At 38.4% G+C, this 17,187-nt stretch overlaps 1 protein-coding gene across 4 annotated transcripts; it reads left to right on the top strand.

The window, feature by feature from the left end:
- The first annotated feature begins 573 nt into the window (after positions 1-573).
- On the top strand, positions 574-1,216 carry LOC149194356 (uncharacterized). Of its 4 annotated transcripts, none has more exons than XM_089407521.1 (3): positions 574-721; positions 815-888; positions 1,010-1,216. In XM_089407521.1, exons 1-3 carry the CDS (start codon positions 610-612, stop codon positions 1,091-1,093), a joined length of 270 nt encoding a protein of 89 aa, XP_089263647.1. In that variant the 5' UTR covers positions 574-609; the 3' UTR covers positions 1,094-1,216. The 4 variants fall into 4 exon arrangements, with proteins under 4 accessions (XP_089263647.1, XP_089263646.1, XP_089263645.1 ...); XM_089407520.1 differs by having other exon boundaries at positions 982-1,216; XM_089407519.1 differs by having other exon boundaries at positions 574-726; positions 982-1,216.
- Positions 1,217-17,187: the final 15,971 nt, after the last annotated feature.

Genomic DNA, 17,187 nt, shown 5'->3' with positions numbered 1-17,187 from the left:
TTCCTTAAGCATATAATAATTTTTTTTTACTGTAATAGTTGTCCCACCATTAAGCAGATCGAGCACTATCATACTATGTGTACCTTTATATTGTATGACAGTATTGGACTTGTACTTTAATCCACGGAATGCATAGCTTTATGTTAGTTCTACTTTTAACATTCTATATGCATATCATACATAAGAGGCACGTACAAACTTGTTATCATGGCCATGGTCTAAGGTTGTTCATTCCAAACCATTGTCAACACAATGATATCGGTATGGTATATAGTTTATTGTTAAGTTGATGTGGCTCGTGTTTTATGGCATACCTACCAATCCACAAGCTGGCGCTCCCAACACTGGACACTTGGACTTGTCTTAATTATGGCTGGACTGGTCACGTGGTCTGTGCACGGCTCTACCTACTGGATCCTTCCCGCGTCTTTATCTTGGTCTTACCGCCACAATCGACGGTCTGAGGCCTCTTGGAAAGATCTAGGGCCGAGAGGGCTCCACGACTTAGGGTTATACCTGGGGTTTATAAACCCTCTCCCCGGATTATTAGCGATTTGGCTGGGCATTCGCAGCGCTCCGACGCTCTGGTTCTCTTGCCATCTCTTAGGCATGTATGCCACTCCTCCGGCACCATTCTTCTGCTGTCGTCTCTTCTCCGGCGCTGCTCCTCTGTTATCGATTACAGGGTGTCTTCGCTTCCTCGATGAACGCCACCGATTTGGTAAGGTAAGACCCCGTATCTCTGCTAGATCTTAAGACTTAACAACAGTTCAGTTAAATGGCGAAGTGACTGCCATATGTCTTCTGTTGACAGGTAATGGTAGCTCCTTCAGTTTTCCTTCGGCGGTCTGCTCTTCTTGCCGGCAATGGTCTCATGGTTATACACAGGTATGTACGCTATTCCTCTGTGGTTATTTATGGTCTGCTTTGCACAAGTTTAAAAGTTCTGAATCGTTTTCTGGGTTTATACTTAAACCCCAGCTACCTTATGCGTTCACCCTTGACGCAGATGACGGCATGGGTTTTGAGCTACGGTTTCTGCATGGGGTTTTGTCTTCCATGGTGGAAAACTCTCTTTGCCCACGGTGGTTGAGTCTGAGTCTCCTCCCAATGAGACTGTTCGGCTTGACTGTAACCGTGAGGTTATTGCACTTGGGTTTTGATTTATTTCCCTGTTTCGAGGTGGATTTCCATATACCCACCAAGTTTGTAATGTATAAATATGTGGACAATATATCCGATGTTTAACAGTTTGCTTGGCATAGATTCGCTGTCGGTCTCCACGTAGCCTGTTTTGTTTATTCATTATGGAACATGCTGTAAAGATTATTCTGGAGTATTACTCAGTTTGTTTATGTAAAATCCCGTTCAGGGTTTTGTTAATATTTGCATTTCGCTTACGTCTGTTCTTAATCCTTTTCTCCACCGAACACGGAAGTCTTCACTGTGTTTGCCCTGCCTCTCGTTTCATAGAGGTGCGGGCGAACACAGGTTTAAGACCGGCTATGGATAAGACTCACGATGTTTACTTTCCGCTCTGGAATAAGTTTTGTTTATATATACATATGGTTATTCGTAACAGTGAAATGGTATTTGTGTGCTATATGGAAACACGCTGTAGTTTTGCTTCATACTGTATATGAAAACCGTGTTGTATTTCATTCTCACAGCGTTCATACTTCTTCTTGTTGGTTAGTTTTGTTCATGCATGTCGACCCATATCCCGACACGATGATCTCCGAAGTCGATATAGCTGGATTTCAATCCGATTGTTCTTTAAAATATTGTCTGCTATGTATATAAGGTTTTGTTTACAATAGAATGGAAATGATGTAATGCGGTTTTCCCTATCATGGAAATGCTACTGTTTTAATGACAGAACTTGATTTCAGATTTAGTACATTTATTTATATATGTACCTTGCATGTACTCAGTTTTTCCCCTTTAAGGTGATAGAAGTCTATGCACATTAAATATTATTCTAGTTTCTTTAACACCCTTGCACACACGCACGGTAAGGTTAACTTTCTTGGACTGCTGGTCTGGAAGGGTTTTAGAAGGGGTCCGGTCACGACCCGCCGGGTATTTTGACTGGTCCCTCCTTTCTTAACTTGACCCGAACAGAGGAAAGTTTCCCAGGTACACCTAGATTCTAAAGACCTTCTGGCTCGTTAACCCGGACAGTCTACAGGTAAACTTTTATTTTACAGTTACACTATCAGATTATGGATAGGATATATCCGACCCTTCTTACAGACGGGTCTGCTCACAGTTTCCACCACTGTCCCGTCTTATCTAGCTTTACTTCTACTCATTCATGCTATTTATCAGCTGTCTTCCTGGTACAGTCTGTGACTGTCTATTGTATTTATCAGTTTGCCCTTCGACTAATATACACACAGCTACAGCCACGCCATTCTAATGGTAACTTAAAGACTCTATCGCTAACAGCTATAGTTTAATCTTCTACATGCACTTTATAACGATTATAACTACTTCAGGGTTTCAGATACTTACCTGGTTGCTCGTGGTGTGAAATCCCTTCAAAATCCTTCTGTAAATTCCTGTATGCAGCTCGTTATCCTCCCATCCGTGAGACTTGTCCTTCAGGACTTGAGTCTCCCCCCGAGCTTACCCTTACCGGATCACAATCCTCGGTAAGATAGCACAATCCTCAGTGCTTGACTATCTGGTCATTACCAGACATAGTCCAGAAATAAGGTTCATTACCTTCTTTTCCTCTTTCCCTTTGTCTGTCCCCACAGCACACCCCAAGAAAGCTATTCACCACCTTTTTCCTTTTTCCTGGAATTCCTTCCAGTTAAGGAAAGTGGTTACTTTCAGTTCTATTAACTGTTTTCCCTTTTTGGGAGCCCAATGTTTTCTGTGAGCAATTCTTTAAACACATTACTTTAATGCATATTAAAAATAACACATTACTCTTTAAAAGAAAATAAGTTTCTCAATGTCATTCCAGTTTTACCACAGTAAACTTTTCAATAATTACATTTACGGGGTCATCACATCTCCCCCCTCTAAGTTTGGACATCGTCCCGATGTCTAGTGTCCTCAAACAGCTCCGGATAAGCTTTCCGAAAAAGCTCTTCGTCCTCCCAAGTAGCCTCATCCGGTCCATAGTGCTCCCACTGCACTTTAAGTTGGGTAATAACCCACTTCCGCAGCTGTACTTCTCTCCTGTCGAGAATGTTCAGCGGCTCGACCAAGACCTCTCCTTCCGGTTCGACCTCCACACAATACCAGTGTCAGTTTTTCCATCTCTCGACAATTCTTCAATTAGTTCAGTTAGAAATAACTCTTACCCGAATATCTTGCCACTTGATCACATGCTTAGGGTCATAAATATACTTCTTAAGCATGGATACATGGAAGACATTATGAATTCTAATGTGGCTAGGTAAGGCTAGCTGATATGCTACTGGCCCAACTCTTGCTAAGACCTGAAAAGGTCCAAAGTATCGAGGCGCGAGTCTGGCACAACTGCTCCACTGCAGAGTGCTCTTCCTGGCTTGTATTCTTATGTACACGTGATCCCCCACCTGATACTCTTTGAATCTTCTTTTCCGGTCTGCAAAGGTCTTTTGCCGATCCTGAGCGGCTTTCAAGTTAGCTCGCACTCTTTTGACCATGTCTTCCATTTCTTTGAGCATTTCAGGTCCCAACCTTAACTTATCCTCCGGGCCGCTCCAGTTTGAGGGCGTTCGACATTTGCGTCCATACAAGACTTCAAATGGAGACATTTGGATTGATGTATGATATCCGTTATTATAAGCGAATTCCACCAGGTGTAGATAATCTTCCCATTGAGTCGGTTTTTGCATTACACATGCTCTCAGCATGTCTTCTAACACCTGGTTCACTCTCTCCGTCTGTCCATCAGTTTGGGGATGGTATGCTGTACTAAAGTTCAATTGTGTACCCAATTCTGCAAACAGTGCTTTCCAGAAAGCGGATGTAAACTTTACATCCCGATCTGATATTATAGTCTTCGACAGCCTGTGAAGTCTGAACACGTTCTGCATAAATATGTGTGCAATTTGGACTGCCCTGTAGGTTGATTGCACTGGAATAAAATGGGCGGCTTTACTCAGCTTTTCCACTACCACCATAATAGAATCATTGTTCCTTTTAGTTCTAGGCAACCCAGTTATAAAATCCATAGATATAATTTCCCATTTCCATTCTGGAATTGGTAGGGGTTGCAATAGCCCAGCTGGATGCTGATGTTCAGTTTTGATTTGCTGGCATTCTAAACACCGCGCTAAATATTCCGCTACATGTCTTTTCATTCCGGCCCAGTAGTACTCCTTTCGAAGTGCAGCAAGCATTTTCTGGTATCCCGGATGACCTGAGTAGTGGCTGGTATGAAACTCATTCAGAATTAAATTTCTAAGGTTATTGTCATCTGGTACAACCAGTCTTTGTTTGTAAAACAACATTCCATCCTTGCTCACTTCATACCCTTGTTGGTTATCCTGGCCAGAAAGTGACTTTTGTCGCTTCATTTGCTGATAATCAGCATCCAAGTTTGCTGCTGTTTTAATCTTTTCTTGCAATGAACTTTCCCACTTGCTGAGAGTGACCTCATATAGACATTGTATTTTTCGGCTCAAAGCGTCTGCTACGCGATTTTCCTTCCCCTTCAGATGCTTGATATCAAAGTCAAATCCACTTAAGAAATCTGCCCAACGGGCTTGCCTTTCATTCAGAGTGGGCTGGCTAAAATAGTTTGTCAAGCTATGATGGTCTGTTAGTAACAGAAATTTCTTACCCAAGAGATAATGTCGCCACATTTTAAGAGCATGTATAACAGCTGTAAGCTCCAAGTCGTAAGCAGAATACTTCTGCTCATGCTCCTTCAACTTTCTTGACTCATATGCGATAACTTTCCCTTCTTGCATTAGTACACCACCAATGCCTTCCTTACTGGCATCCGTACACACAACATAATCCTTATTAGGATCAGCTATGCTTAGAACGGGAGCCGTAGTGAGTAAATGTTTAAGTCGATCAAAACTTTGCTGGCATTCCAAAGTCCATTTGAATGTCCTTCCTTTCTTCTGTAAGGATGTGATAGGATATGCCACCCTGGAGAAACCCTCCACAAATCTTCTGTAGTATCCTGCTAACCCCATGAATGATCTGATATCTGCTACATCTTTAGGTACAGGCCAATTCATTATGGTTTTGATTTTCTCAGGATCCACTGCGATCCCTTCCTTGGTGATCACGTGGCCTAAATATTGAATTTCTTCTTTATAGAAATCGCACTTGCTAAATTTAGCATACAACTGATGCTCTCGTAGGGTCTGCAGCACTATTCGGAGGTGCTCCTCATGTTCCTCCCTGGAACGAGAATAGATCAGAATATCGTCAATGAATATTAGTACAAACTTGTCTAAAAACTGATGGAACACGCTGTTCATCAAACACATGAATGTGGCGGGTGCATTAGTCAATCCGAAAGGCAACACTACAAATTCGTAATGCCCATATCGGGTTCTAAAGGCTGTCTTAGCAATATCCTCTTCTTTAATTCTGATCTGATGATAACCAGATCGCAGATCGATTTTGGAAAATATGGTTGCCCCTTTAACCTGATCAAAAAGCTCGTCAATTCGAGGTAAGGGGTATTTGTTTTTGACTGTGAGTTTGTTCAGCTGTCGATAGTCAATGCACATTCTAAGGGTTCCATCTTTCTTCTTGACAAATAGTACCGGTGCTCCCCAAGGAGATACACTGGGACGGATATAATTTTTATCCAGTAGTTCTTTTAATTGCATTTTCAGCTCAGTCAACTCAGGAACACTCATCCTATAGGGTGTTCGCGAAACTGGGGCAGCACCCGGTATTAACTCGATGGTGAAGTCAATATCCCTCTTCGGAGGTAACCCAGGAATTTCCTCCAGAAACACGTCCACGAATTCCTTTATTATTGGAAGGTGGTCTAGCGGACTCCCTTTATCCTTGGTTTCTGCATAATTTATCTGAATGGCATATACTTGGCATCTTTTCCGGATGCATTTCACTAGCTGGGATGCAGTGATAGGCCAGACCTGCACAGGTCGTTTAATTCCCTGCATCTGTTGTTCCATTCCCAAGTCATCCCTGAACCGTATAGCTTTTGTTTTACAATTCACTAAAGCCCAATGCTTCTCTAACCAATCCATCCCAATCAGGACGTCATAGGACCCAAGTGGCAGCATGTTCAGATCTGCTACCACTGGCTGTCCTGCCACCATTATGGAACAGTTCTTGATTTTTGCCATTACACGTCTTTTAGCCCCTGTAGCTAACTGTACCAGCCACGGATTCTTAAATTTTTCAGACTGCAATTTACACTGTTCAACTATCTTTGGACTAATATAACTTAAAGTAGCTCCTGGGTCAATTAGAACAGTGATAGAAAGGTCTGAAATTTTACCTTCGAATTCTACCATGGTAGGCTGGTATTCTGCCTGGCGATCATCCAAGGCTGCATTAATTTTGTGCACACTCCGTCCCACGTCGCCCATGGTTGATGCCTCATGAATCTGAGAGATCTTATCAGCTCCCTTCCTCTGTGGGCAATTCTTGACATAGTGTGGTCCGCCACAGCCCCAGCACTATACTGGGGGTCGTGTTACTCCTTCATTATCCAATTTGATGGATGGTTCTCCCATTCTGGTCTCACTGACAGGCTTGGGTCTGAATGAGCTTCTTGGTGCTGTTCTGTTGTTCTGGCCTTTGACATTTCCCTTAGTTCCACCAACCCGGCTTCCTCTATTGTTTCCCACAGTTTTACTACCCTTTTTCTCATTCCATTTCTTATTGGAACTGTCCCCCTTCTGTTTGTTCTGCTGGTAGCACATTCTAGCTTTTCTGATAGCTTCGTCCATGGTTCTGGGATTGTCAAATTCAATCCTTTCTCTCATATACATGGGCAAGCTGCTAACGAACCTCTGCACCTTTGCTTTTTCCTCCTTAAGATAAGGTACATAGCGAAGCAAGGAGGTGAAACGATTAATGAATTCATCCATGGTCTGTTGTCCTAACCTCAGATCATGGAATTCCTTGGCTTTTTCATCATAAAAGCGCTCTGTTAGATATCTCTCTTTAAAATACTTTTGAAACTTTTCCCATGTTATGGTTCGCTCACTCACTCCTTTTACGATTTTCACTTCTTCCCACCACAATGTTGCCTTTCCTTGCAACTGAAATATGGCCAATCTAGCCTTCAGATTGTGGTCGTATTCATATAACTGGAAATATTTATTCATGTTGATCAGCCATGCTTCAGCTGCTTCCTCTTGCTCTCCATCATAGTGTGGGGGTTTGATTTTCCGGAATTCTCCCTGCAGTTCCACCTTCTGCCGCTTTGAAGTCTGTTGTTCTGAGACATTATCAGACTGCTCCTTTCCATCTTCTGGAATCTCAGATTCTGCTTGGTATTGGTGTTCTTCCGTCGTTCTCTGTTGCTCTGCGCTTGGATTGGTCAGTGGCGGGTTCTGTTTATCAGACAAGCTTTTTAATATTCTTTCTTGCTCCATTGTCAAACGTGCGTTATCCTCACGCAAGCGAGCCATTTCATTCTTCAGCTCTTGGACTATTTCTAGTATCGCCAGGTTTGTACTGCGGGTCTCCTCACCCAGCTGCACCCACAATTCTGGGTTGTTTCCTGGATTCATTTTTCTTCTTGTTCTGGTCTGTTCTAATCATACAACAGACATTCTTGTGAGCTTTGGGCATTCTTTACCCAATGAAGAAAGAGCAATACCAATGCTGTAACAACAAATATATTTTTTTTAACATAAAACGACAACACATTTTTCTAATACCCAGAGGCCACAGTTTGGGCAACCTGGCTCTGATACCAATTGTCACATATCTACTCTTCCTTAAGCATATAATAATTTTTTTTTTACTGTAATGCTTGTCCCACCATTAAGCAGATCGAGCACTATCATACTATGTGTACCTTTATATTGTATGACAGTATTGGACTTGTACTTTAATCCACGGAATGCATAGCTTTATGTTAGTTCTACTTTTAACATTCTATATGCATATCATACATAAGAGGCACGTACAAACTTGTTATCATGGCCATGGTCTAAGGTTGTGCATTCCAAACCATTGTCAACACAATGATATCGGTATGGTATATAGTTTATTGTTAAGTTGATGTGGCTCGTGTTTTATGGCATACCTACCAATCCACAAGCTGGCGCTCACAACACTGGACATTTGGACTTGTCTTAATTATGGCTGGACTGGTCATGTGGTCTGTGCACGGCTCTACCTACTGGATCCTTCCTGCGTCTTTATCTTGGTCTTGCCGCCACAATCGACGGTCCGAGGCCTCTTGGAAAGATCTAGGGCCGAGAGGGCTCCACGACTTAGGGTTATACCTGGGGTTTATAAACCCTCTCCCCGGATTATTAGCGATTTGGCTAGGCATTCGCAGCGCTCCGACGCTCTGGTTCTCTTGCCATCTCTTCGGCATGTATGCCACTCCTCCGGCACCATTCTTCTGCTGTCGTCTCTTCTCTGGCGCTGCTCCTCTGTTATCGATTACAGGGTGTCTTCGCTTCCTGGATGAACGCCACCGATTTGGTAAGGTAAGACCCCGTATCTCTGCTAGATCTTAAGACTTAACAACAGTTCAGTTAAATGGTGAAGTGACTGCCATATGTCTTCTATTGACAGGTAATGGTAGCTCCTTCAGTTTTCCTTCGGCGGTCTGCTCTTCTTGCCGGCAATGGTCTCATGGTTATACACAGGTATGTACGCTATTCCTCTGTGGTTATTTATGGTCTGCTTTGCACAAGTTTAAAAGTTCTGAATCGTTTTCTGGGTTTATACTTAAACCCCAGCTACCTTATGCGTTCACCCTTGACGCAGATGACGGCATGGGTTTTGAGCTACGGTTTCTGCATGGGGTTTTGTCTTCCATGGTGGAAAACTCTCTTTGCCCACGGTGGTTGAGTCTGAGTCTCCTCCCAATGAGACTGTTCGGCTTGACTGTAACCGTGAGGTTATTGCACTTGGGTTTTGATTTATTTCCCTGTTTCGAGGTGGATTTCCATATACCCACCAAGTTTGTAATGTATAAATCTGTGGACAATATATCCGATGTTTAACAGTTTGCTTGGCATAGATTCGCTGTCGGTCTCCACGTAGCCTGTTTTGTTTATTCATTATGGAACATGCTGTAAAGATTATTCTGGAGTATTACTCAGTTTGTTTATGTAAAATCCCGTTCAGGGTTTTGTTAATATTTGCATTTCGCTTACGTCTGTTCTTAATCCTTTTCTCCACTGAACAGGGAAGTCTTCACTGTGTTTGCCCTGCCTCTCGTTTCATAGAGGTGCGGGCGAACACAGGTTTAAGACCGGCTATGGATAAGACTCACGATGTTTACTTTCCGCTCTGGAATAAGTTTTGTTTATATATACATATGGTTATTCGTAACAGTGAAATGGTATTTGTGTGCTATATGGAAACACGCTGTAGTTTTGCTTCATACTGTATATGAAAACCGTGTTGTATTTCATTCTCACAGCGTTCATACTTCTTCTTGTTGGTTAGTTTTGTTCATGCATGTCGACCCATATCCCGACACGATGATCTCCGAAGTCGATATAGCTGGATTTCAATCCGATTGTTCTTTAAAATATTGTCTGCTATGTATATAAGGTTTTGTTTACAATAGAATGGAAATGATGTAATGCGGTTTTCCCTATCATGGAAATGCTACTGTTTTAATGACAGAACTTGATTTCAGATTTAGTACATTTATTTATATATGTACCTTGCATGTACTCAGTTTTTCCCCTTTAAGGTGATAGAAGTCTATGCACATTAAATATTATTCTAGTTTCTTTAACACCCTTGCACACACGCACGGTAAGGTTAACTTTCTTGGACTGCTGGTCTGGAAGGGTTTTAGAAGGGGTCCGGTCACGACCCGCCGGGTATTTTGACTGGTCCCTCCTTTCTTAACTTGACCCGAACAGAGGAAAGTTTCCCAGGTACAGCTAGATTCTAAAGACCTTCTGGCTCGTTAACTCGGACAGTCTACAGGTAAACTTTTATTTTACAGTTACACTATCAGATTATGGATAGGATATATCCAACCCTTCTTACAGACGGGTCTGCTCACAGTTTCCACCACTGTCCCGTCTTATCTAGCTTTACTTCTACTCATTCATGCTATTTATCAGCTGTCTTCCTGGTACAGTCTGTGAATGTCTATTGTATTTATCAGTTTGCCCTTCGACTAACGATTATAACTACTTCAGGGTTTCAGATACTTACCTGGTTGCTCCTGGTGTGAAATCCCTTCAAAATCCTTCTGTAAATTCCTGTATGCAGCTCGTTATCCTCCCATCCGTGAGACTTGTCCTTCAGGACTTGAGTCTCCCCCCGAGCTTACCCTTACCGGATCACAATCCTCGGTAAGATAGCACAATCCTCAGTGCTTGACTATCTGGTCATTACCAGACATAGTCCAGAAACAAGGTTCATTACCTTCTTTTCCTCTTTCCCTTTGTCTGTCCCCACAGCACACCCCGAGAAAGCTATTCACCACCTTTTTCCTTTTTCTTGGAATTCCTTCCAGTTAAGGAAAGTGGTTACTTTCAGTTCTATTAACTGTTTTCCCTTTTTGGGAGCCCAATGTTTTCTCTGAGCAATTCTTTAAACACATTACTTTAATGCATATTAAAAATAACACATTACTCTTTAAAAGAAAATAAGTTTCTCAATGTCATTCCAGTTTTACCACAGTAAACTTTTCAATAATTACATTTACGGGGTCATCACAGACACCTAAAATTTTGAAATTTAACAGCTATAACTTGGATTTACAAAAATCCTTGCCGGATTTGACTGGAATTTCCATAACTTTCACGGCAACTCCTTCATCTTGTTAGCCTACCCTTAACTTAGTTGTCAAACGAGTACCATTGAGGACAAGTAATCTCCTCCACACTAACTCATCACCCTTATTCAAGGAAAACCACATGCTCATGGTTCTTAAGAGGCACGTTTGCGACATGCCTCTAGGTCTTGGGTCATTGAGTGTTTCCCTAAGTCCGAGGAAGACTAACTCTTAGCCAAAAAACCTACTAGAGGCCCATAAAAATTTTAATATTATTTATTTATTACTATAAAAAAATAATATATATATATATATGTGTGTGTGTGGGGAAAATTGGTTTGAATTAAAAAATCAAAAAGAGTTTAATTATTAAACTTAAAAATATTTAGGGTAAAAAAGGTTTGAAATCAAATAATTAAATTAATAAATTTGAGAGTATTTAGTGGAAAATAAGGAATATGGTAATGATGGTGAGTAATGTCTACCAAGAAAGTAAAATATTAATGGAAATTCTTTAATATTTTTTTTTATGATGGAAAAGAAGGGAGAGAAGGGTTAATATGGCATAATAGTCTTGTTGATTTAACATGTGAAGAAGGTTGGTAATGTGGCAAATATTTTGAAAATTTCAACATATGTGAGAGAGTTTTCCACAATCTCTCAGAAAAAATGTGTTTTATCTTCAATCCTCTTAGTATGGAAAAGTTTACAAAGTCTTTTGTCCCAAGGTATTCTACAAATTGACAGACGTGGGCTTCACTTTGAAGCTCATGAGAATTAGTTCTTGCTCAGGAAATGTCCATTTTCTTCTTATCACTAGTCAAGACACACTTGTTATCAAGATTGGGGTTGATCACTTCTTTACACATTAGTTTATTTTTTCTAAATAACTCTTTATCATCATACAACTTATCTTTAAATTTGGAAATAATAAATCTTGAATAATAAATAAATAATAGTGATTCCATATAAAATTAGATGGTAATAAAAAGATTAGGTTAAAAATATTTTTAGAAATTACGAATAAGTTAACTTAGTTTAAGATTTTTTTGGATAATTTATTTGGAAAGTTTATGTTATATAACATTTGGTATCTGGCTTGGCACTGACCTTAAGATTAGGTATATAAAATTATATGAATGATAACATTTTTTTTCAAATTCTTTAAGCTTTGGGTATCATTTTTAAACTTAAATAGTTACCACTAAAACTTTTAGTGGTAATAAATTGTGGTAAAAAGAAAATAATTTGAAATTAAATATATATTATATAAACTTAAGAAGTATTTCCATAAATTATAATTAAACTAAAAAATAAATTTAAAATAATAAATTAAAAAAAAATATCCCTTAAATTATCTTAAACTAAAACGAATAACGAAAAAGTTAGGCATAAATAAAGGGAAATGAATCTATAAACTTTTTAAAACTAATTAATTTATAATAAATTTATAATGAATCTATAAACTTTTTAAAACTAATTAATCTATAATAAATTTATAATAAATATTATTAATTTTATAGTGGTTAAAAAATTAATTTTTATTTTAAAATAGTAAAAAATATTATTAAGATTAAAAATAAATAATTTTATAGAAGTGAATTGGAATTATTTTAGATTATTAGAAAAAATAGTTGTTATTTCTTTCTAAATTTAATTTTTAATAATATAATAGTAGAAATATTGTTACATTGATTTTTACTCAATTAAGGAAAAATACTTTTCCTAGTTAACAAAAAACAACTTTAATTTAATAACATAAAAATTTAAATTACAATAATATTATTTTTACAATATGCATAAAATAATTCTTCCATGTGAAAGAAGCTCTATATATTTTATTTAATTGAAATGAATGGACAATAACATCATTATAACCAACCATAATTTAAGAATGATAATTTTCTATATAGTTCAAGGTAATTATGTTTTTTTGTCTTATTATTTAAAATTTTATGATAAAACATGAATATGGTTAATGTTAGTTTATGGAAATATGTTGTGTGTTTTTTATTGAGGTATTATCATGTTTGAGTTTTTAATGATGAGTGGTGAAACTATTAAAAAAGTGGGATCTAAATAAATAAGCAAGTAACATATTTTCAAAAACTCACATTATATCTTAGGGATCTACCAAATTCTTAGAAAGATCATTTTTTTCTATTTTTATTTTCCTATAATTTTATTAATCAAAATGTTTTAACTAATAATTATAAATATTAATTTCACTTTTTTATTTTATTTTATTTTTATTCTTATTTTTATTTTTATGTAATTTGACTCAGTCAAAGTTCATGAGGTCCTTGATAGATAGTGATTGCGGTTGGGCTATTAAAGGACTCATGGTAAGTCACTATTCAGTTCCCCACCTTATTTGGGTGTTATTCTTGGAAATGACCATGATGTAGCCTCACCAATGTCCAACTTACAAAAACAAATGACCAAGTCAAAATGTTTATAGGATGGGAATTTACAACATCTTTCTATTACATATAGACCTCAAATACGCTTCCAATGGTATATGGAAGTCTTAAATATCCCAATTAATCAAAATTTATGTTTGATGGAAGATCTTAGGCCAAAAGGTCAACAGTTCAGGTATATGTGGTTATGTAGTTTCACATACAATCAAACAAATGGACCCATTAGTGCACAGGTTGGTGCATAGTTAACATGTAGGCCCACAATTAATCCATGGTATTGATTGAATAGATGGTGGAGATCTATTAGTGCACAGTGAAGAAAACAACCCAACAATAAGGTGGTTAAAGTCTACATACATATAATAGTGAATCATGTATATTTTTTTAGCTAGTTGTTGTGCATATTCCGATATACTCCAAATCAGCCTATAAAAAAGACATAAAAAAATAGAAAAATTTTAATTTTTAATTTAAACTACTTCCAAAAGTCAAGCCGCCTACCATAAAATCATGTTCAACCCAACCAAGAGTCACACTTATTCAGTCTCTTTCATCCACTATAAATATACATTCTACCTCCCTCACTTAGAGCAATTCAAATCACTAAATACTTTCTATTTTTGTCCACATGTGTGAAGGAGAAAGAAAAAACCAGCCAAGTTTAAAATAAAGTTTTACTTCGATACTGTTTGGAGTTTTTATAGGCAGTTTGGTTAAATTTTTGAGGTATTTGCAGAGGCTACCTGCTTGGAGAAGCAGTTTGCACTAGAATGGAGTTGTACGGCATGAGTCCCAATCCCAATCGATATGTCGATCAAGTGATCTACGTGGATTATTACTGGTGGGCTTACGTTGAAGTCTCAACAATCCCAATCTATATGTGGATCAAGTGATCTACGTTGGTTGATTATTACGGGTAGGCTTACCTTGAATTAGTTCTCAAGATTAATTTTTAATGTCTCAATAATGTGTTTTCTACACTCCACAAAACCTGTAAGTTTAGGAAACTCTTTACTATGTAAAACCACCCTTGTGCCTATTAAATAGTTTCTCTATCATGTAATTAATGTTAAATTTGTATGTTAAGATAAATATGGATGTAAAATCAATTTTCTATGGTGGGCAAGTTAGATATGAGGCAGCGAGGAGAAAATTGTGGAGGAAATATTGGTGGGTGCGTGAAAACCATTTTTATTGAGTTTTACAAAAGTTTACTTTGCAACCCGAGTAAGTAAATTGTTGTGTTTTTTATGTTTTGACATATAATGTAAAGTGTGCTAGTTAAGTTATGGTATTAATCCTTCACAAGTAGATTTATAGCAACCTCCTTTATTTTACACTGTTTTTCGCTGTGTGTAAAATTTATGTTTTAATTAAATCCCTGTCTATTTTTGAGCTAGTTGACTTTGCCACAACAGATTTCACTGTGTAGAATTATCATAAGACTTACCTTACTGCAACCTATTTATCAGCTCCTTTTCCCTATTAATTTTTTTCTAACAATAAACTGTGATCATTGGTATTCTCGGAATTTTATGCAGTAAGAACAACTATGAGTTAGAAAAGATCATGTGTTATATTAGAAGAGATAATACCATGACTTAGAAAACATCACGAGTTAAGAATACGGGGAGAAAAAAGATGTTGTATGTGATGACCCCGGATAACTTGTAAATTTGGAGTAATTACTGTGGTAAGAAATTGTATGAGTGGTTACTTATTGTTACTGAATGACATTATTTAATTATGAAAGTTAATATATTGGATTATATATATATATGTGTATATTCTTGAAATGATGGCAGCCTCCTGGTGGAGGATTTTCTATTAAAAGAAAAGAATCAGTTATGAAACTGAAGGAACTGCCTCTCACCCAGGGAAAAGTCCTGGGAAGGAAAACCCCTGGGTTGTTTGGGGAACAGACAGGGAAAGAAATTCCAGGAGAGACAAGAGAGAAAGAAGGTTAAGTCTGGTAGAGACCAGATAACCAAGCACAGCAGTGCATGAGTCTTGTTGAGGGCCGCAGGCCTGCAAGACGGCTCGGGGGGAGAATCCAACGTGAAGTGGATCTCAAGGTTGGGAGGATAAGAGCAAAAATGATTGCAGGTGAACCTTTGGAGTAGGAACGCCGGTAGCAGACTGACCAGGTATGCATTTTCTATAGAGTTAGACAATGATAAACAGGTACTGGAAGTGTATAGACAGTGAACAGTTATCTGTGTTTTCTTTTCATTAGTTAATGCAAAAAGGAATAACTGTAGTTGTTGCAAAAGAATAATGCATACAACTCAGTGGACATCTGTAGATTAGTTACTGAGACTGTAGCCACATATTCATCTGCTGTAACAATCCTGGTTATTCAAATACATATGTACATAACAGAACCAAAACCTAGGGCGGCCTGAGAGACTGCAGCAGTATACCAGTAGATATGAATAAAGAAAAGGAGTAAACAGAACTTCACGGCTACGGAATGGTGCTGAGCTAAACAGTTATAGAAGCCTGGTAACTACCAGAATCTTAACAAAATACAGTCAAAGTACCAGCGCTTATACAAAGATAATAATGCTGTGTAAATCAAAGAGACATTAGACCCCGCTGTCGAGGGTTTACATCTATTGTTAACACAAAATCTGAAGGATTAACTATCGAAGGAATTGCATACAACAATATAAGTTAAAGCCTAAGAAAAACCATCCACGGGTTATCTTGTTATATGGCCAACGTTACCAGAAATAACGGAAACTAAACAATATATATATATCAGACTCAGGCAAAAGACCAGTCAAGGATAAACGACTGTGTATGCGGAGAGGGTATGTCTATACATTCAACATATCGAATGCAAGGATTACCCATTAGCTCTGCAATAAAACAAATATGAGGACGCATAAAGAACTTCGAACGAATCGAATGCATGTGAAAATATAACCAATCCTGTAAAGATTCGAGATATATGTCATGCTAAATACCCTGTAGCAGATTAATGCCTTACTGTTTAGTAAGCCCTATAGGGTAACAACTCATATTTAAAGCAAAGGAAAAGCGTTAACACAGTATTATCAACTGAAAGGTAAATTATTCCATACAAAACTGGCAGTATATAAGACAGCGTCGGCCATCAAACAAATCGACAGAGCTTGAAAAACTGAGAATAGTATATTCATTAAGGAATGCGAACTGTTAACATAAGTTATATAAATAACCCTGACGAATACTGAAGAGCTAGAGAACCAAAAGTAATAACATATCTGCAACGAAGCATTGAAGCTCTATTAAACTTTTAATAGGTCAAAGAACGCTTTGATAAATATAAACAGACTTCGACTCAATCAATCCAGGTCTGGAGACCCTAAATCGTAACCAAATGTACGAGTACACAGACGGCATGTAAGCCATAAACATTTTCTATCTAAACCCTAATAGGTTAACGAAATACAGGTTCCGGCATGAAGTGGCCGCCTGCAAGACGTAACTAGGGTTTGGAAAACAGTTGCCAGACCTGAGACACATAAACAGAGCGTCATGAGACACTCCTCGGGCCAGGAGAATGACGCTAATCCAAACTTCATGAATAAACCTTTCTTAAATAAGGGGAAAACGGCCTATCTACGAAAACGAACATACCTGTGTTGTTTGTAGCCAGCGAAATCTTCCTGCAGGCGGTAGGAAGCTGTGGAGGCAAACCCACCTGCACACTACCATTCACTGTAAATAACCTGGAGTAGTCAAATCAACCGAAGGGTTCAAAGATTTAAACGCAATGCATTCACCTATGAACACAACTGTGAAATGGACTAACAGGTTCGACAGTATGGAAGGAACGATACCTGAACAGCAGGGTAAGCTCTGTAATGGTTGCAGAGAGAACTGTCGAGCTGG

Source organism: Pinus tabuliformis, chromosome 2_2 (assembly GCF_031772625.1).
Source record: "Pinus tabuliformis cultivar Carrire ecotype Pingquan chromosome 2_2, CPIR1, whole genome shotgun sequence".
In the NCBI taxonomy this organism is placed as follows: Eukaryota; Viridiplantae; Streptophyta; class Pinopsida; order Pinales; family Pinaceae; genus Pinus; species Pinus tabuliformis.
This window is presented reverse-complemented; position numbering and strand designations above follow the sequence as displayed.

What these genes read in the sequence shown, in the direction of transcription:
- LOC149194356 (XM_089407519.1), top strand. Translation starts at nt 610, where the DNA reads ATGTATGCCACTCCTCCGGCACCATTCTTCTGCTGTCGTCTCTTCTCC. An exon ending in AACGCCACCGATTTGGTAAG is followed by an intron (nt 727 to 814) that starts GTAAGACCCCGT and finishes TTCTGTTGACAG; the next exon opens with GTAATGGTAGCTCCTTCAGT. An exon ending in GGTCTCATGGTTATACACAG is followed by an intron (nt 889 to 981) that starts GTATGTACGCTA and finishes CTTAAACCCCAG; the next exon opens with CTACCTTATGCGTTCACCCT.